This window comes from Taeniopygia guttata, chromosome 1A (genome assembly GCF_048771995.1).
Source record: "Taeniopygia guttata chromosome 1A, bTaeGut7.mat, whole genome shotgun sequence".
Classification (NCBI taxonomy): domain Eukaryota; kingdom Metazoa; phylum Chordata; class Aves; order Passeriformes; family Estrildidae; genus Taeniopygia; species Taeniopygia guttata.
The window spans coordinates 26,203,064-26,225,335 of NC_133025.1; the positions used below are offsets into that span (position 1 = coordinate 26,203,064).

The window sequence follows — 22,272 nt, forward strand, 5'->3', positions numbered from 1 at the left end:
ATTTCTGTATGTTCTTTCAACTGGAGAAGGGTTGAAAAATGCCTTAATACTTAAAGACAAGAGGTCCCTGTGTCTGGCTTGCCAGGCACTGCCCAGTTGCTTGTCAAAACTGTAATTAGTTTAACTCAGGAAGTATTTTATGGTTCCAGATGATAGTGTGTGTCTCGTGGTACTAATTTCTTAGAACAACATAATTATTTTTCATGTTTTTCTGCACTTGTGGTATTTGAATGTATTCCTACGATTCTGTGCCAAATCTAGAGGAAGGATAGAACTGTTACAATGGTAGGGATTTTTAGTGACTCTTCCAAGGTGTTAAAAACCAAAGGAACTATGTTGTCTCTTGAAATACTCTTACAGGAAAGAGAAAAAAAAAAAAAAAGTTCAGATGACTCAATGAATCATAATGCAAACCTTTAAAAAGGGCTGTTTATATACTTCCTTCCCCCATTGCATCAAACAGAATTTCCCCCTTGTCAGCAACCTTCATTATCTTAATTGGTTGCATATACTTTTCTGATACATTTTTCTCATATTCCTTTGTGCATTTATAAACAGTTGCCAACTGAACCTAAACTCTCTTCACCTTTGATTTTGGAATAACAGGTACTATTCTTAAGCAAGAATGAGCAGAAAGTGAAGTTCTGACTTTCCAAGAAGACACTACCCTTGGATTTTTGAAAGTGCACCGTGCCGCTGTGCCACAGAAACACTATTGAAATACATCTGGGTAGTATTTTTTGAGCTTTGAGCAAGGGAAAAAAGTGTATGCACTTGTTACATTTCTATTTGGTCACACATTTTAAAATAATTGTAGGATTTCTTTAAATATCCCTGAAGTTTTAACTTTACAGAGATTATGGATTAATGATGAAAACCCTGCAGGGCTAAATACACTAAATTCTGCTGGCTCAGCTGTTGAAATCAGGCTGAAAAGTGCTGTGGTTATTTCCAACCATTAAACCTAATAAACCAGCTTAAACCCAGAGTGGGATGTTTAAACTTGCATTCAGCTGTCTCTGAGGATTTTCACAGGAGGAAGTAGTTTTGCTTTACTAGTCCTTATAGCTGTGTTCCAATGTATTTGAAATGCCTCTCAATTATACTGGATCAAGAAAGTTATGCCTCATTTAAGATAAAAAAGCATATGCCAGGGTACTTGTAAGTGATTTGTAATCATCTTCCTTAGCTGCACTTAATTCCACACCTTGTGAAATTCTCCCTTCTTTAAGGAGATTTTCTGATATTTTTATTTACAGAGAATTGGCTGATCTGTGGGACAGGCTACAGTGGCTCACAATTCCAGTTTATTTTTCGTGTTACCTAAATTGCACAGTTTGCATATTGCATCAGTTGATAAGGTTTTTTTTTGTGTTTCTGAAAAATGCCATACTGCAATAATTTTTGAAGTGCAGTAAATAATTATATTTAATAACTGTTCTTTGTAAGTAGCAATATGGTTAAGGCTCATAGCTTAGAAAAGCAGAATCATTTATTTAGTTATAAAATGCCACAGAGAACATTGCATGAAGGATAAGTCAAAGTAAACAGAAGTCTTATTGGTAAAAAGAAAGTACTTGAAATGCATTTATAATTATATGGTTGAAGATCAGAGAAATGCAACTTAATAGAAGGCTAAAACTCATCCGAAATACAATACCAGACAAGCTGAAAAACAATGCCAATGAAAATTGCAGGCTGTGTTGATTTTTTGTATGTTTTGTGTTTGGTTTTGTGTGTGTGTGTTTGAGTTTTCTAGTGTGTTTGATTTTAGTTTTTTTTAATTGTCTTCCACTGATGGCAGGTCAAATACAGAATTAAACCCTGCTCTTCCAAAGAAAATACAAGACAGCGTACAATACATGGAAAGTGTTTTATCTCTATGGACAACTGACAGACCAACTTGTTTGTGGAGGAAGGGTGTCCTGTTGTATTAGTGAAGAAAATTTATGCTATGGTTTTCTTGGTTTCCTGGAATACTATTTGTTACTTGAGTGGGAGCAAACAATGCTCCCAATTTTAAGAGGAAGCCAGTCTCATTTACCAAAGTCTTTGATAGCAAGCACATGGAGATTTTGAACGCTGCACTTTCACTTTTGTCTAACCATGTTCCTCTTGGGTGCTTCTCATAGCTGAAGAGTGATTCTTGCAGCTTGCACAGTGTTTTTTGGCAGTCCATAAGATTATAGCTCTTCTGAGCTTGAGTTTGCATGGTGCTACTTACAAGTTTGTTCAGGGCTCCAAAATTATGTCTCCTGAGTTCAGATAAACATGTTCTATTAGAATGCTTTTGGGGAGGAAAGAGGAGAATACAGAAATGTGTAGTTATTAGACTTTGGACCATACCCACTGCTCTGACATTATTATTCAGCATTCAATTGTAAGCACATACTCTTGTATTCTAGGCCTTCTTTGAAATAATTGTCATCCTATTATTCTGGAAAAATTTTACTGTTTTCTAGAAGATAACTGCTGTTTTTATAATCATGTGAGGCTTTCAATTTTCTGCTTCAGTTTCTGCAGGCTTTGTAGGGATATGACATGTAGCCAGCAAACCCTCTGGCAGATACAAAATTACACCATAGATCTGCTTTTGAAACAATGTACAACTTTGCATCTCTTAAGTTTTTGGAGGTTTAGGTGGGTTTTAATGAAGTACAAAATGTACTGAAGAGTTTCTGTGAGATCTGGCATTTGCAGCTTTGTTGGCTTTGGTAGGCCTCAGATGATGCACTTGCATTGTGGATACATCACAGAATCATTTTGGTTGGAAAAGACCTCTACAATTATCAAGTCCAACCTTTGATCAATCACCCCTGTCAACTTGGTCAGTACAGTAAGTGCTGTGTCCAGTAATCTTTTGAATACCTCTAGGTATGGTGACTCCATCACTTCCCTGGGCAGTCTTTTTCAATGTTTAACAACCCTTTCTGTGAAGAAATTCCTCTTGAATTCTAACCTGAACCTCCCCGATACAGCTTGTGGCTATGTTCTCTCATCACCCCTCTTTATTGTACCTGACACTTACAGGAAGTTAGAAAACCCCTTGCTGGTTTATTTGATTTTGCTCAGAAATTATTTCCCCAGAGGCTATGAATGAAACATAAATATTTTTCCAAGTAAATAGTTGTAGCTCTTTTCCTTGATCATGATATTAATAATTAAGGCAATTCCTTAACAAAGTTTAATAATTATTATAACTTTGGAAGTACTTAGTCTTAATAAAAGATGTCGTTATTTTTAGCTAAAATAGGTTGTTCTTAAAGATAATGTCATCTGAACATAACCTACTTTTTTCCACTTACTCCTTTCTACTAGCTGGATTTTTTAGTTGTTGCTGTTTCCAAGTAATAAAAGAAAATTCACATTTAATCCTTCTCATTTAACATGGCAGTCTTAAAGCATTGATACTGGATCTCTAACTTTACAGTAAAGAATTCAAGTGAGATGAACTGGTTGAACTGGTTGCAGACGAGTTCCTTTATCATAATTTGATTAAATGCATGAAGACTACACCTGTTAGTATGGAGTCCACCTTGCCTTCTTCTATGATGTCTCTGGTGGGTTTTGCATTGACATTCCTTCTCTGTAAAGGACATTCCTGACCAAGTTCATGGGAAGAGTTATGTCGTTTATTCATAAACTCTTAAGTTGTACTAGATTTTCTGGACATGTAAAGACTTTTTTTGTTTTATTTTCTTTTGACTTTTAAATTCCTTGCTCCAGAACCAATGCATATCAAGAGAATGCATTTAGCAGAGACAAGATATAGACTTAAAAATATATCAAGCAGGATTTCAAGGAATATAAAGGGCTTAATGAGAAGTTTGATAGAAGAACGAAAACAATTGATAAAATCTCATACCTGCAAGGACAGGGACACTGGTGGTACATGATGAATTATTGCAGCTTTGGTGTTCTAGATGGACAGCCATTCTCAATACCAAATAGGTATCATCTCTTGTTACTTACAGTGCTCTGTTGTAATATATGGTCTTAATACCTAAGGTACGCAAAGCAAAGAGTGAACAAAATCATTTGCAGATATTGGGAGAACTGATCAAGCCATCATCATTACAACATGCCTGCTTGTAACTGAGATGCAGGATGAAGAGAGCTTGACAAGCATTCAGACATTCACATTAAACTGATTATCTGTGTTAGAGTTGTCCTATAGGTTTTGGCAGCATTGTAATCAGGGATTTGAAAGTGATTATCTTGCTGAATTCAAATGTTGAGCTGGGCACAGGAGGGAACGAAATCTGCTGCAGCTCCATGTATTTTGTGTATTTCAGACTTGGTATTTGCCTTATCTGTACAGGTAGGCAGTGCTATTAGCAGTAAGAATTCCATATATTTGTTTTACAGGTAATTGAAAACTATTTTTCTATATCTATTCTACTTTATACAGTATTTTCAATGCTTGAACATTGATGCAAAGTTTTTTTGATTATTTTTTATGTGCCTCGACATATTTTCATGAATAGCTGTTCAATAAATATCTGTGGTAGGAAAATTCCATGTAAGCTCTCATCTCTTAAGAAAACTGACTGCTGCATGTGAGCAGCACTTGAGATATTCAAAAGTCACACTGAGCTGTCATTATCTGAACTGTGCATTTGATCCTTTTAATTGTGGTGTACACAGACAAGAGAACTCACATTCTTTTATTTCAATACAAATTTGAAAGTGTTTATCCTTGGTAATCTGCAAGAGATTTAAGGATCACTTTTGTTATTGAAACTAACATTTGTGTATATTGTGTTTATTGAAAGGAGATTGAATCGATTCCCCACCCCACTCCCTCTCACTTTTCTGTCACTGTCTTCATTAGCTTGTTGCTGGTTTGCAGCAAGCCTCCTGGTGTGGCTATAGGCAGCACAGTGCATTATGAACTGATGCCCAAATTAACTTGTGTATTAGAAACATGAGCATGTAGCTGTGCTATAGTTCTGCTCCATCCAGATCAATTCATATGTAGGCAAAGCTCAATGCTCATGATGGCCTTTTACAGTCAGCTCTGGTCATTTGGCATTAGGAAAGCTGTATGCCTCCATGTGTTTCTGCTGCTAGTAATCCTACCTATTTTGAAACCTGAAACGGTTCTTCAGCTTTTTTGAGGAGGAAAGGGCTTCATCCTGAAAACAGTACAGCAGAGAGGGTGACAAGAGATTTCATATTCAAACTTTCCCACAAGAGCAAGGGCACAAGAAATTGCACTGGGAAATGAAAGGAAGACTTTCTCTTGCATGGGCATACTTAAACTGGAAAGTTTACTGTGGACACTGATATTATGATGCATATAAATTCTAGTTAGGAAATTCCGTAGAAGAAAAATGCATCCATAGTTGATAAACACAGAAATACCATGTAAGGCTCAGGAGACCCCTATGCCACAATATGCTGGGAGTTGTTCTACTGGATGCTTGCATTGCTTGCCAGTGGTCAGCAGCTTCAGACATGAACTTACAAACAGTATGCTCAGGAGAGTTGTTGACAGATTTTTATTCTTTTTTAATAATGGCTGTCGTGAAAATGATGTTGCACTTTCTGCAGCTGCTCACAGTGCCAGATGTCTGTTGTATTTACTATGGATAAGGCCATATCAAAAGATAGTCTTTATATTTCTGCAAAAGGACCACTGAATCAGAACCTTCCTCAAAGGTAATATATACATGTCATTTCTCATCAAAAAACTAAAATCCTTTCCATCATCAAGTCAAATACATTATTGACTGTTTTAACCAATATAATAACTTCATAATGTTAGAAACATCCCAGTTTCATTTGTTAGATTTTATTTTTTTTCAGCTGTTGAACAGAAGCAAAACCCCTTGAAACAGCTGTTCCTGAAAGTCTTAATCTCTTAAGAGAAAGGCACTTTTAAGTCCAGAATAAAAACTTTAAAAATTGCTTTTGCTACCAAGAGGACCTGATTTCAATTATAGCTGATAATATCTGGAATCAATAATAGCTTCTGGCCAACTGTTAGGAGGAAAAGAACAACAGTGTCTGCCTCATTAGTTCTTATATGCAGATCTCCAGTTATTTCAGGCATAAAAATTTTAAGAATATAACCCCAAGCAAAACTTTGAAGTGGGCCAACCACCCCTGTTGCCATCTAATCAATTCCTTTTCTATCAGAGAATCTTGTTCCCTGTCAAAGCCAGTCCCTCTGACACAGTGTTACCACCATTCAAATCTGATCATCTAGTGTGTACTTACCACATTTCTGTGTGCTTTAAATGCCACCTCTCTTAATTGGGGCATCATGACTTAGGGCATTTGAACTAGAGTCTATTTTTCACTCAAGTATTTTGCATGCAGAATATGGCTAAACAATAATTAATTATTTAAATAATATGTGTTCTTCTACCTCACATCTTTTCCCCTTTCTTCTCTCTTCAGTTGAAGGACTGTTCCACATAATATTGTGGAACCCAAATATGCTTTTGTCCTACAAGTGCTCATTTTTGAACATTGAGCAGTTGCTGTAGATATGACTTCTTTTCATCCCTTTATATATGGGGATGTATGTCCTGCCACACAACCCAGAACTGAATGTAATGTGTGTCTCCTTTTGTGGTGTTGATTGTAATTCTAACTTGTGATGAGGGCATGTTGAGCACCATGTCGTATCTGCACCCTTTGTGGGGAGACATTTTCATCTCCTAAACATAAAGTCAAGCCAGCCATGAAACCAGCTTACTCTGAGTGTCTCAAATCCTCTTTATAATGCTAACTATATGCTAGTTGCAAGCAGAAAAATAGATTGTTTTAGTTTTTAGAGCAGCAATGCTATCAGCACTCTAAATGAGCAAAAGCTGCACCAAAACCCCCCACTTAGTTTAGGACCTTGGGCTTGGACAGATCTTCTCACACAGCAGGCACTTTCATATGTAAAACTGTCCAACACTGACCACATCCAACCAGAGATTTTGAATGAAAGCACAAAGATGAATTTTGTTTTGAGAAGCTGAACTTAGGAGCAAACCAAAACTGAAGTTGCTTTAATATTGCATGTCACTATAGTTCTCATTGTATTAATTCACCTTCTGTATAGATTAGGATTTTTATATCCTGTGCTGTTGTCTTGCTTTTTTATTCTCTGAGCATCCTTTGGCAGACAGAAAATATTTAATAATGCCAGCTGGCTGCAGTATTTGAACACAGCTTCTAAAATATTTCTGAGCACATGTCCTGCTACAAACTTTTATTGTGGAGTTCCATGTTTCTCCTGTGGCTGAGAGGTGATTGAAGAGGACATCAATCACTGTCATGTGCTTGAAAAGGACATTTATATGACCTTCAGCTACTACAATGACAAAAAAATATATCTAGATGTGGTTTTGATGCATAGCTTCCAAGGGACATGCGTGTGACTATCTATCTGCAAAGACTGCAGGTATTGGTAAATGACCTGTACTCCAAGAAGATTTTTCTTCTCCTGTCCATCTTCCTTTCCAAGGTCTCTGGTATACACTTACAATGAAGAGAGAGAAAGTGATACTTTCTCTCAACAGCTATTGTTGTTAGAATAATTGAAATGGGACATATATGATGCATGTGGGTCAGCAAATGCTGTATATAAAAAATTCTGGTTCTATGAATATGATAAATTTGTACTGCTCTTAGGTTGGGAACACCTTAAGCCATGGTCACTGCAGAGTGGCTAATTATATACTTACTGCTACTTGAAGAAATAATTAAAGAGCATCTGCTTTTGCAGAACAATGTGGTCATTGGAGAAAAGGGTGAGACGTTTAGTACATGAAATTTATGTTATGGCTTGCTTAAGAGCTCCATGTTCTAGCTGAACCCTGGGATCTTCTCTGGTGGAACAGCAGCTACCTCCTTTCATGCCTTAATTTTAATCCTCCCTGTAGACTACTTATGTATATACAGCACAGATAAACTGAAAAAATATGAATCACAGAAGAGATGAATCTACAGATTCTATAAAGTTCTGTTGGATCTACAGAATCATAGAAGGACTGGAAGGGACCTTAAAAATCATTGTTTCAATTCCCCTGCTGTGGGCAGGGGTGCTTTCACTAGAAAAGTTGCTCAGAGCTCCATCCAAAACCTGAAGTGTTCACAGGAATCCACATCTATAACTTCTCCAGGCAATCTGTTCCAGTGCCTCACCACCCTCACAGTAAATAATTTTTTTTCTATTATGCAAGCTGAACTTACCCTCTTTCAGTTTGAAGCCATTCCCATTGTCGTATTGCTGCATGCTCTTGTAAATAGTCTGTTCCCACATCAGTCAATTCCCCCAGGATTCTGGGATGTATCTCATGAAGCTGCCATTGAAGACCGAGGCAAAAAAATTTGTTGAGTTCTTTGGCCCTCATTTGTTTTTAGCAGTTGAGTTGAAAATGATGGCCACCTTCTGTCTCGGTCCAACTTCAGTAGAATGATTTGATTATTACAAAGTTGGCTGTGTCAACATTTGTAAGTTTATCTGTGAGTTCCTGTGCTTTACATTAAATCCTCTGCTGCTCTGCAATGCTCTTTATTTTACTTTGATTGACACTGCTAAACACCACAGGCTACTTGTTTTGAGCCTGACCTTCCACCACAAGAATCCAGGGAGAGTTTTTCAAGTGTGTCAGGTGAATGTGCTTAGAGGTAAAGATGATGACCTCTTTTCCTTCTTTCTTGTTCTAGTACTCTGCAGGCCACCTTTCTAGAAGATATTTCAGGGTATAATTTTGTCCTTTATGTTCTTTTGTTCTTCATTCATGCTCAAAAATGATTTCTAGCTATTTTCTACACAGTGTCAGATTTCAATCTTGTTCTGTCCTGAAAGTTTTTTTTTAAACTTAAAAAAAAGAGAAGAGAAAAAGAAAAATATCTTTAACATCTCTAGTAACTAAGTAATAAAAACTGAATGTCACAGAAAAGTAAAATCATAACAATGTGACAGGATGTCTTGGCTCATAAGGAGAAAATTACTGTCTTTTTTTTTATTCAATAGAGTTTAAAAATAAGACACCGCATAACTGTAATAACAGATGAGGGTTTAGTTTGGTTTTGCATACTTCTTCAGTTAATTCCTTAATTTATTGTGGTTGCTGTACATGCTATTTTGGCAGGTTTCATATTTAAATTTTACTTCTTTCAAACTAGAAAGGTGACTAGAGTGGCTTCTGTCATTCCAATGCCACAGCAGAATTTAGATGTACATTGCATTGATATTCAGGGAGTTTGCTTCTTATGTTTATTTCATCATAGTTAATAAACTGTTTTAATTTTCAGATCTTTGTAAAATAATTAACTGCAAAATACTAGGATTTTTCAACTCTTAGAAAAACTTTCTTACTGTATTAATGCTGTCTTGCTACTAAGCTGCTTTAAAAATGGTGCAATTGATCATGGTGTGGAACCAAAGTAGCTTTTTATTTCATGCTGCATATCTCACAGTATTCAGTTCAGTGTAAAAAACTTGAAGAGTGGGAGTAGCACCAAGACAAATAGAGATTGATTAAATACACATTCTTGAGTAAGATCAGTACTATAAATACTGGTCTCATGTTGTATCAAAATTTTAGGGACTGTCCAGGGATATAATCTCACAGGACCTTTCAGACATAAAGACTGTGGGTTAATCACAGTGGTAATTTTCTTATGAGTGAAATGATAACTGAATACAGTGAGTTTTGAAGTCTTCAAATTCTGAAGAAGAATTTGGCAAAAGAGTACTTTTTGTGCATTTTTAAACGTGCTGTCCTATAGCATAAACCATATCCTGTTGGTTTACCCTTAAAATCTGAAACTTTCTTCTGAAGATTTACAAATGAATTTTCAGTTTCTGTGCTTGCTGACAGAATCTCTCCTGCTGCCTTTGATGAACAATGTGGCAGGCACAGATGGTGGATGACATGTTCTGTTGTGTTTGAGTGTGGTGTCTGCTTGTGGCAGGGTAGACTTCCAACAGCAGGCAAGAGTGTATATATGTCCTTGCATATACGCATATCTTTTTGGCTTTTTTATGTGACATTTTCTTGTCATGCCTCTCAGTGGGATTTCTTATTTTCCCTATGAGATTTGGGGTTTCCTGTCTAGATGGGTAGGTATTTGACAGCAGTAAGATTGATGTTAGGCTACAAAGTCTTTTTGTGCATCATGTCCTGTTTTCCTCTTCCACTTCAAAATTCAGCTCTGAAAGAAGATTACAATACAGAGAACCAAAAGCATTATTGCTTGGTCTTGTGGCCTGAATTAGGCAATATTTTAATTCAGCATTTCAAGTACAGAAAGAACAGGATTGAATAGCTGGATTGCTATCTAGCATGGATTTTTGGCATTTTTAGGAGTGAACTCTTTGAGTGGCTTTTGGGTATTCTGTTTTGATTCAGAGTGAAAAAATAGCTTTCTATTGTTTTATATTTATCAATATAAGACTTAATATTTGGCCACTGTATGCATTTGGGAACATCACTGCCTAAAGTTTTATTTCTGAAGCGTGTTTTATCTCCAGCTCCATTTCTGTAGCCTGAGCTCGTGACCTCCCTTCAAATGGCTTTGGTGGAGCTGCAGGGGAAGCTTAGTGTGCAGTTGATGTATTGGAGTGAACAACATGCTTTAGTGGTCTCCACCCCCCAACCATTTCTTCACATTTGGGATTATATGGAGTGCTGGGTCTATAGCATCCATTAAGTAAATGTGAAATAAGGTTTTCTTTTCATAGTGTGTGAGTGGTATGGATGGCAACAAAAATATTGGCACATATTGGCACTTTCAGCTTGCAAAATTCTGAGGTCTGATGCATGTTAGTGTAAGCATTTGGAATAAAACACTTTCTGTCCTTTGGGGTACTTCTACTAGCTAATAGTGTTCTCTAGTACAAGCTTTCCATTCATGTATCATAAGGCTGTGTTTAGGTTTATTTCTGAGTCCCATTTTTTTACATTTTCTGCCCATAAAGGTAACTTAATGATTCTTTTTTTTTTTTTTACTTTTTTCACAGCTTATTACATTTGAATAAGCCTGTTCATTCTAACACGTAACTTCTCATGGTAATATACTGCTTTGTTAACAATAGGAATAATTTAAATTTTAATGTTGTTAATAATTGAAACATATTATATTTTTCAGTAATTGCTGGTTTTCGAGGGACAGTCCCACATGGTCTATCATTGGAGATCGGAGACACCGTTCAAATATTAGAGAAATGTGATGGTGAGTTCACAGCTGATTCCAGTGAAAATCAAGCTTTGTGTATTGATGTTGTGAAGCCCATTAATATTAATTTATTCTGTTAAGGTAACACATTTTTGAAGTCAATAATATAATACATTTTGGCATCATAACTTTTCCTACAGTTCCAGTGAGCTCTAATCTCTAAAATAATTAATTTGCAGTACATTAATTTTTATTTAATCTTTCTGTTTAATAAACACTTACAGATGATAAGAGTTGTAACAGGAAGGAAGGCTCTCATGATTATTCTGCTTTCTTGGTCTTTCTGAGGGAAATCTGCCTGTCATCAAGACATTTTAAAATCAATTCAACACAAAAATCTTAAAGCAGTGTAAGCATTCTCTTCTACCTCCATTTTGTGTTAGAGAATGCAAATAAAATTTTAGCAAATGTCTATTGCTAGTGTCAGAGAAATAATGTTGCATTTTCTTTTCATAATCTGCCTCCTTAACACCTAAAAATCAACACATTGATTTTTAAAATAATTTTTAATAATTTTTTTAATAATTTGGTATCATATAGGTTTTTTTTTTTTTTTTGTAATATAATATCAAGTTTATATATTGCTAACCTTGTAAGAAATGTTCTTTTCGAAGGCATAGGATCTATTCTGTTGAATCAGGTATATTATGAGTTTTATATAGCATTGTGGTTGATAGATGTAGAACCTGAAGCCCAGAAATTATTTGTAAATATTTTGAGTTAGTAAGAAACTATTTCTGTTTTGACCATTGTGGTATCCAGTGCAGAATTTACTTAGGTTACATTGTTAGAAACATTTAGGGGTACAGGGTTAAAGACTAATTCCTGAAATTGTGTGAATGAAGTCATCCAAATATGAACTGGTTTAAATGAAATACCTTTCACTGTGTGGAAAATCTTTTAAATTAATATAGCCTGACAGCACTGTGGAATTGTTATATCTGTCCAAAAGGGAAAGATGAAATCTATTTTACATATGTAAATGGTTTGCACTCTTTAAAAAGCAAAATGTGCTTTCTTCACAGGATGGTACAGAGGATTTGCCTTAAAAAACCCCAATCTTAAGGTAAAGGTCAATTGCAATTTTGCATTCTTGGGCAAAAATGTATATTTACTTTTTAAAAGTTAATAATCTGCTTGAAAGTGTATGATATTTACTCTTAAAAGAAAACCAGAGCTTAGTGTTAAGTATATTACTGGTACTACTTTAATTAGATTTGGACATGGATTACTCTTCTGAAATGCTTCTATGCACTAGGATAATACACTTTACAAATCCAGGGCTGTGGTGAATTTTCTTTCATTTCCAAATTTTAGACTTTCCACTCAGAAGAAGCTAAGTTGAAGGGAAAAGACTACTGAGAATACAAATTGTAAACACTGTCAGAAAAGTTGGTTAAACTGTGCCAGATTTTCTTGGTGCTATGAATTAATTTAGAGCAGCCAGTGGAGACAGCTAGTATAGGAGCCACATGCAGAGTATCAATTGAATAAAACATATGTGTTTCCATGTAAAATATATGGTTCCTTTTGGTTTTCTTTGATGTGCAGTCTTTGGTTTCCATAGTAGCATAATATTCTAAACCAGACTTCACTGATTTATTTCTTCTACATTCAGACATGAAAAGTTACTGAAATATGTATTTCAGTGTCTGTTCATGTTGTATGTTTAAGCTTTATTAGTCTTGTCTTTCTATTTTCTTGATCTCTCCTGTTGTCTTGCCTTTGGGATTGTACAGATTTTGGTTTTTTTGGGGAAGAAAGGTCTTAAATTATCTGTTGATCCTTTAACCTGCATTGTAAGCTTTGCTCTTCTTTTTCTGTCCTCATTTCCAAGATTCTTCAGCTGCAAAAAAAAGCATATGTATAATAATTTTGAAAAGTTTGTAGGGGCTCATATCAATTTGTTGGCCTTTTGTGCCAAGGCCTATGGTCTCTAATCACATAAATTTCCTTTCTTTATACAGAAGGTCAATTCAAGCAGTAAATTTAGCCACAGAATCAAATTTGATGTTTACTACTTTGACCTCATTGATGTATATTACTGTTTGATTTATATGACATGAGCAGTTGTGGTTTGTTATTGCATCTTTTGTGTCTTTTATTGCAATTCTCACCACATGCTTGCTGTCAGTCTTGCTTTGTGGTCTGTCAAATGTGTGATGGAAGTTATGAATAGGTTTTCTAAACATGACTTGATGTGTGAAAAGATGAGATATAAATTCTCTGTTTTCCTAGTGAGAACGCAAACAGTTTTCTGATTTGGATTTTTGAAGGGAGTCTCTCCAAGAGTAAAGTCATAAGAGCATCTTGTACTTCCTCTTGTTATTGGTATTGCTCTGTCAAGATTCTTCCCTTGTTATTCTGCCAGTTTTGACTGGAAGAAGTTACTTGTGGCAGCTGGTGTGCAGCAAGGGTGCATCTGCATCCCTGACACATTGTACACCTGCAGGCTGTATGTCCTACTGTCCTTGGGAGATGCTGCTCTGAACTACTCTGCATTGCAGAGGAGTAGGAGCATTTAAAAGGATAGTTGCCTCTACAGAGTAGATTTGGTTTTCTTGAAGGTGTAATGGTTGTGTGAAAAGAAAATGGGACACCATCATCACAAAGGAAAGCTGTGTGCAGCTGTGCTTATTATGAAGAAACCATCTATGCATTTTCTCTCACTGCATGAGCTGTGGTGTATTATCTTCCCAGCCAGAGGCTTGGAGCTTGCTTCATTTTGTTTATTCTGATTTGTGCAGGCCAGTGTGTTGTAAGAGAGTGGGACTGTTGCAGCAATGCAGGGCGTTCACCAGAATGGTGGAGAGCTGTTAAACAACTGGGAAAGGGCTGCTCCTTTCCTGTGCACAGACTCAGGCTTTGAGACAGGCATCTACCACAACTTTCCTGTGCACTGCAGGCAGAGTACCCACCAAATTAGACTCCATTTTGATTTTCTTTATTTACTTGACTTTATTTTTATTGAATATTGTTGACTTCTTTTACTCTGCGTAATTTTAAAAATCCCTTTCTGAAAATCCGTTTTTTTAAGATGTGGTTGATAAGACAGTATCCCCCACAGCTGTTCTGTTTCTTATCAAGGTAGGAATAATTAATAAAACAGTCTGCTATTAGGGAGCTCTCAACAATTTTCTGCATGTTCTATGTGTGTTTATCTTCTAATTTTCTGAGGTGTTGAAGATTTTAAACTCTACTGAATATGGCATTTCCGTTCCTGTTAGAGCTATACTGAGTACTTATTGCATTCTTTCCTTGTGTGTGTTTTTTGCTAATTATTTGGATATTGAATGATAGTAAATGGAATGCCAAACTCATGGTTTTTTACCTAAACTTTTTTATTTTTCAGGGCATATTTCCATCTAACTACATTCACTTGAAGAATGCATGTGTTAAGAACAAAGGGTATGTGTGAAGTGTTCTGATTTCAAATATTTAAACATAGTTAGTTACTTGTACCAAAAATCTTTTGCTTATAAAGTAAAGAACGTAGTTATGATATCTTCAGCTTACTCCCAGAGGACTTGAAATGTTTGTGTTTAGCTAACCTGGTACTCCTGCATGGTCATAAAATTGGAAAGCTGTATCCAGAAAAGACATTGAATGCAACTGGGAATGTCATTCTGTATTGTCTAGAGAAACGGCGAAACAATTATGTTAAGTTTGGCTAAATAATAGCATTGCCTTAATTTTAAGAAATTCTGTACATAAGCTGTCTTTTAACCTACTGTTTCAAGACAAGCTGTTTTATTTGAGGGCAGTAGCTCTACCAGTTGCCATTCTACAAAAATGGGTTAAATAATGTATCTGTTTAACGGCAAAAGATTTTGCTAAACCCGTAAATGAATAGAGAAACTTTTTCCTTTACTACTTTTCTTCAGGTGATGGTGAGCCAGTATTTATTTTTGACAACAGCTGATGTCTTTTCACATTTAGAAGAGTTGATAAAAGTCAGAATCATTGTTTAAAATTTTGTTTTGGAATTCAAGTTGTCTGAGATAAAAAGCACTTGATTTTTTTATGTATAGAACTTGATACCTTGATGGTATCACTTTTAAAAATTTGAAACTTTAAGAAATTATCAGTGATCTTAAAAGGTTTTTTCTGTTTTGCCTAATCTGTAATAGTTCATATTGTATCCTTTTTTTGGATTTATTAGTAGAGAACTGATACAAAACAGTTTGAAAACTGTTTAGGTAGGGACATTTCTTATAATAGATGGCTGCCTGAACATGAAGTGACCTTTGTTTTGGGAGCATGAATGAGTGTGTTGAAGATCCATTATTCATGATGAGCAGAAGTAATGATGAAGACTGTAATAATATTAAAACAAGTTTCATTCTCACAGGTGAAAATATCCCCGTGTTACTGTTAAACTCCCTGGTGTTCACTATGAAGTTACAGCCACTTGTGGTTTGTCTTGCCCTAGGATCCTTTTATCCTTTTAAAATTGTAGCTAAAACTGAAGGTTCAATGAAACAAAATTGTAAGCCATCACAATAAAATAAAGCTTAAAGGCAGAATAATTTTTGTTAGTGGACACCATGACAGTGATTGCATGGATTTCAATTGTTGTTGCATCTATTTCCTTTGTTAGTTTCCCATTCAGGCCCTGTTCCCTGCTGCACATCATGGCCAAGAGCTGTCACAATGTTATGTTAATTTAGTAAGAGAGACATGATATCATGAAAAAAGTAATCCAGGCATGAAAAGCTGAAGTGTCAAGATCCCTTTGGAAACTATTGGATTTATTCTGCCGTGAAAGTAGTTTTTTTATATGCTTATCTCATAGTAAAAAAACTTCACCTTGACTTCTCTAGAGCCAAGACGTTGCATGGGAATTAAACTATTTTCACCCAAAGTTTTTCCACTGGGATTCAATAAATCTACAAATAAAAAGTGTCATGGTCTGAAGGAGCACTCATGTAGGTTGACAGACATCACTGTTGGCAGTAGGAACTCTACATATTAGTAACTGCAATGAGATTAGTCATGCTTGTGCGATATCATGTGTTCTTCTGCATGTTACAGACAATTTGAAATGGTTATTCCAACAGAAGATTCTGTTATTACAGAAATGACATCAACTCTAAGAGACTGGGGAACAATGTGGAAACAACTCTATGTGGTAAGTACCCTGAAAAATATTGCTTTGATTTAATGTCATCTGAAAAGGTGCACTGTTGTTTAGATGCTCTGGTTTGGTTGAAGTATATATTTCATAAAAAGACCCAAAGCATTCAGTTTGTTTTTTAATTGTTTTACTAATACCTTTAAATCTTATTTTGAGCTTCATAGTGTTATTAACATGTCTCTTGTATTCATATGAATAATACTAATATACTTCAGTAGAACTTATCAGATACCAGGACCAAAGATGCACCTGAATTACTGTTTGTTCAATTTGGTTTTTTGACTGCAGAAATGAAAGCTCTATATATTAGTGTCTGATGGAAAATTGTGAAAACGTACTATCAGTATAGGTCTCTATAATGTTCCTACAAAGTCCTTTTTGTCTCTTGTTTCTAATTCAAGGGCTCTTTCTATTACCTTTTTCCCTTGGTTTTCTTTTACTTATAATGTTCATAATTCCCTCTTGTTTCAGCAGTTGTTTCTCTTTTTGGCAACATTTTTCTTGACTGCTGTTGTTATTGCATGTTCAAAATTACCCTGGTTTTCTTCTTTTCCAGACAGAAAGCCAAGACAAACAATAAATTAATGCCCTTTTAGTAAGCTTATGAAGTGAATGACTGTGAAATAAAAAGAGCAGATTTATCAAATTGCAATTTTTCAGAGTGCTTGGAATATAACAGTTGCTGATGGAGAGTAATGGTACTTCTAAATGAATTTTAGGTTTAACTTATGCAGGAGAACTAGCTGAACTTTATTTTTATGCCTTTTATTCATAGGAAGAAGGAAAAGGGAAGTGGACTTAGGGTTTTTGGCAAGAATTAACAGAACAAATCTTAACAGGAGTGTTTTTTCAACTTTGTGTGATAAATCACGTAGATGAAGGTTGTAGTAATTTTCTTAAGCTAAAGGTTCTCAAAAAAAGATGTAAAACTATTTAGAATTAGCGAAGGAAGAGTTAATAGATTTTTCCAGAAGAGAGGTTAATTTATGGGAAGTTGTTATGCCCATAACTGGTATATAATTATAGTAGGAGGATGTGGTTTCAAAGCAGTTGTATTCACATATTTTCTCCTACTTCACAGTTAGGTAAAGAAGAACTGTCTGGACAAGATTCTGTCTATATGATACTATTTATTTATGATTAGGTGGTCGTGTGTAAAATTATATCAATGCAAAGGAAAGTTAAAACAGATTAACACTGTTGTTCAGAGTTTGACTGCTCAGAGCTATTGCTTTTTCTATCCCTTATGTGTATGAGTTCAAGTAGTCTTGAAATATGGATGATATATTCAGTTTGGATGAGATAGCAGCACAGAATGAACATACTCTTGGAGTAAAACAATGCTGTGTCATGCAACACATGAACGTTTATTATTGAATTTTTGTCATACCTGTCATGTACACTAGAGTAGGTTAATGTGAGAGAGACAAGGAGTTGGACTGGAATACTGAGATGGGTGTGGAGCATAGACAAGGTCTGTGGCAAGGTCTGAAATTATTTTATATGCACACACTTACATGCAGATGAAATGGTCACAAGTGTGATGGGGAATAAAAGATTAAGTAAGGGGGAAAAGGGGTCTTCCTAACTTCCTCATCATGTATGTATTTATTAGGATTATCAGTTTATAAGCTGATATCCTGATTATCAGATAATGTAGAGGGAATCATATTTTTATCTCACAGAGGAATGAGGGGGATCTCTTTCACCGGCTGTGGCACATAATGAATGAGATCCTGGACCTGCGAAGGCAGGTCCTCGTTGGCCATCTCACCCACGATCGAATGAAGGACGTCAAGCGACACATCACTGCTCGTCTGGACTGGGGCAACGAGTGAGTGAATATAAATAAATCAAATGTAATAAAACTGTAAAGCTGCTTCTTTAGACTGATTGTAAAATGGTGAAATAAAGAATAAATTTCTAACAAGTGTTGCCTGTTTTTTAAATGGATTTTCTCCTTCGCTGTTTCAATGTCCACTATATTTTAACAGTGAAAAGTGGCTTATTGTTTTATTCTGCTTTTTATATCAGTATAAGTTATGTAGCAGTAATAGTATCTTTAAGGTAGTACTTATTCCAATTACATTGGAATATCTGAAGCAGCATTTTACATCTTTTTAATACACATGATGCCTGGATGATGCATTTAGCAGAGCTTTGTGTTCTAACTGAAACTCTGTTGGTTGACACTGCTTCTTTTTTAACTTGGTCACACAATTTAGTTTCTACTTGGGCATCTCTATCATACATCCAGCTACTGCACTCTGCATCTTTCTTTAATCTGAATAACTGAAATGAGCTAATGCAAATTGTATCATCTTACCTATTTTTAAGCAAGAAAATGGTTAAAACACCCTCTGGCCTTTAGGTGCTGTTTCCATAGTCTCTTTAGCATATATTTATACAGCTAAATGCTAACTAAAGGAAGCAATATTCAGTAGTAGAATTAGCTGAATTTCCAGGGTTTCTACAGCTGTCTGAAAGCATAAATACCTAACAGAGTGAAAGAAAAGGGTTGTAACTAAATGTGTATGATTACTTGTCTGCTTAGTATTTTGCAGTAACTGAAAGGAATTAAATATGAAGGTTTTTGACATGGAGAGTTCGTACTCTTTAAAACACATTTTTTAAAAACTTTATAATATTTTGAATTTTCCTAAATTCAGCATGACTGCCTCTGTGTCCTTATGCATTCTTAAATATTATTGCTTGCTGCTGTGCTGGAAATAAATAGTATTTCTTTTGATTCAAGCTCATCTCCTTATTTTGTTCATGTGATACAGGCAATTATCTTTGATATCATCCACTCCAAACTGAAAATAAGCTGATGTTTTAGCATTTGATGGATTTTCTTTTTATCTTCCTTTCTGTGGTTGTTATTCAAATTGACAGTACTAGTGCATCCACACTGAAATGTTCAGAATAGTATGAAGGACAATGTCCATTGCACATTGTCTACTATGTGAAACATACTTAAAAATTGTGGGAAAACATTCTATTGATGTTGCAAAGTGGAGAAAGGGAATGAGTCAAATGTGAATGGTGGTTACAGCCAAAATACACCAAAATAAAACCAAAATCAACTAACTGTAGAGTACCAATTAACATGTGCATTGTTTATTGGAATAAACAAGAAACACATGCAGAGCTAATTTTTTTCTTTTGAAAGTAGAAGCTACTTACTGTTTTTTCATTTCTCATACAGACAACTGGGACTTGACTTAGTTCCAAGAAAAGAATATGCTATGGTAGATCCTGAAGAGATCAGCATTACAGAGCTCTACAGGCTGGTATGTGAATGTAATATTTGGTACATTTGCTATCAAATTATATACTGATAGTTTGATGGCCACTCTTCTACTTTACCAAAAGTACCATTTTTAATCCAATAAATTGACATTTCATAATGTAATGAGTTTTACTGTAAGGAAAGGATTTTTTTGAACAGCTATATCATCTCTATATCTGTATGAAATTCTTTGATTTGATATCAAATTTGTCTGTGCACACATGCTTAGGTTAAATTTTATTTGTTAAAAGTTTTGGTTTCTGATATACCTTTTAAATTATGTTAATATGTTAATATGAATTTAATAATCAGTAAAAGCTTATGGGACTCTTTATCATTAGAGCTTTACCTGACTTATGAGCCTTTCCAGATAAGCTCTGTGGAAATATAATAATGGTATAATATTGTCACAATTAATCATACTGGGCTCTTGGTAGTTTCTAATATATTAATGTAAATAGCAGTTAAATTGCACAAGAAAGCTTTCCTTTAGGTGTAAAAGCCCATCTTGATTTACTAAAACCAGCACTGATATTTCTTCTGATTAACTCTCCAGCGAGGTCTAGGAAAACTTGCCAATTCATTTATATAGGCTTTGGCACATATTTAAGTACTGCAGCTGTTACAGATACACAGTTCTGAGCCTTATGTGCTTAAGACTAAGCTTGTATTTAAGCTGAATTTTATCTGTTATAACTTTTGTATTTAAGTACAAACCCCACAAAAAAAAAATTTCTACAATTTTTTTTTATCTGAAATAATTATGTATTTTTGTAATAATTTTTAAGTTGTATTTTATTTGTATTGTTGACCTGTGGTGTCAATCCTAATAGTAAATTCTTTGTGCTAGAATCAGTATACCTTTGAGTAATTTCAAAGTGATATGTAATATTATGGAATCCTAGACAGATGGAAGCACTAGATGAAATATGGTGAGGAGCCATTAATCATAAAAGAAACATACAGAGGAAAAATAAGCCAGAAAACTAGTAATGGCACTCATGGAGTGTACTTTGAAAAATAAAAAGGGGAGAAAAAAGATAACCTCAGTATTAAGACTATGTAGCTTAGAAAGATTGATATATTAATTGTTACAATGTAAGAAAGGCATAGTACAACTTAATATTGTCTTCCTCTTAATGGATGACTGAAATACAGAAGGTATAAAATGTGACATCAAATCAAGACGATTTATTAGCTTGTATTAAGCAGTTTGCCAGAGATCATAAAATGCGGGTATGATTGCTTTTCCCCAGTTTAAAATACTGGTATTTAGTCTTCTGCAAAGGCACTTTTTAATGTGTTTGAATACTGCAATATCAGATCATTAACTGTTTAAACCAACTAAGAAATACTATGTTAAAGCACAAAGCTTTAAAGTGGCTCCACACTTTCAGAGTAAAAAAAAAAAAAACTCCTAGAGATTACTGTTTTTCACCTAAATATAACTATGACGAATTGTAACACTGGTAAAGTAAATTCGCTGTGTTTTCCTTCTCAGATGCAAAAGGAAAAAAAAAGATAGGAAAAAAATACAAGTTAGTATTAAATTTTAAAAAAATCTAATTTGGAATAAGAAAGTAGTTCTACATTACATATTTTACCTGTTTTTGTTTTGAGAATTTTATAATTGACTCATACTGGTCACTGTTTTTGTGGTATTTTTAGATGGAACATCGCCATCGAAAAAAAGACACACCGGTACCAGCTAGCAGCCACCATCTTTTTGTTCAGATGAAGAGTTTAATGTGCTCCAATCTGGGAGAGGAACTGGAAGTAATCTTTTCCCTCTTTGATAGTAAAGAAAATCGACCCATCAGGTACCATATGATTTATAGTTAAATATTGATTTTATATAAGTTTTACAATAAATACTATAACTTTTGATCCAGGTAACAAATTCCACATTTAGAATCAAGGGCACGGTGTTTTTGTTTCATGAGAATATTTTGCTTCCTTCTGAAATTCAGTTATGTTTAATGGTTTGTAGTGTCATTTAAGGTTTACAAAAATATATACATCTGTCTTGTTTACTTATTTCACCTTCCACTTGTTTTTTTAGTATAGGAATATACATACATGTGTGCATACAGAATGGTAATTTTTCAGTATCCCTATTTTCATCTCTGCTAATCAGTGCACATTCAAAACTTTGAACTTCTGCTTTTTCTGTAACATTTATAAGAGGAATTCTCCTCTGTACATGAGAGTGGAGTGCTGCCCTTAGTCAGTGACTTGAGCATATTTTTTATAAAAGGAGCCTTTACTTCTACGAGAAGGTGCTGGTTCTTCAGTGAAACTGTCAAAATCAAACTGTCCTAGAGTTTAAATTCTGTGAGTGACCTGATAATCTTTGATTTTTAAAATATTCAGTAGCTACTTCTTTTTTCAGAATTCTGGCTAAGAGAGAAAACATCTGAGTGATTAGTAGTGAAACCACTATGTGTTTAATAAATATGAGCACAGGAGAAGAGCACAGTTAGTGCAAGAGATCAGTAAGTTCCGTTTGAGGAGTATGCCAGGAAATCTGAACCATTAAATGGCTCTGCAGTGGTGATGGGTGTGGTTGACCCTGGCCTCCAGCCAGCCACAGCCACCCTGTCACTCCCCTTCTCATCTGGACAGGGGACAGAAAATGGAACAAAAGGCTCAC

At 35.0% G+C, this 22,272-nt stretch overlaps 1 protein-coding gene across 5 annotated transcripts in view; it reads left to right on the forward strand.

The window, feature by feature from the left end:
- Positions 1-22,272, forward strand: part of DOCK4 (dedicator of cytokinesis 4) — a 221,673-nt gene that overhangs the window by 69,034 nt on the left and 130,367 nt on the right. For 4 of the 5 annotated variants that reach the window (XM_041713768.2, XM_041713769.2, XM_041713766.2 and 1 more), the window contains exons 2-8: positions 11,104-11,187; positions 12,216-12,256; positions 14,543-14,598; positions 16,225-16,321; positions 18,013-18,161; positions 19,536-19,620; positions 21,288-21,439. In XM_041713768.2, coding sequence (XP_041569702.2) covers positions 11,104-11,187; positions 12,216-12,256; positions 14,543-14,598; positions 16,225-16,321; positions 18,013-18,161; positions 19,536-19,620; positions 21,288-21,439 — 664 coding nt within the window. Of the gene's footprint in view, positions 1-11,103; positions 11,188-12,215; positions 12,257-14,542; positions 14,599-16,224; positions 16,322-18,012; positions 18,162-19,535; positions 19,621-21,287; positions 21,440-22,272 lie in introns of those variants that run through there. The other variant, XM_041713770.2, reaches the window with a different exon arrangement.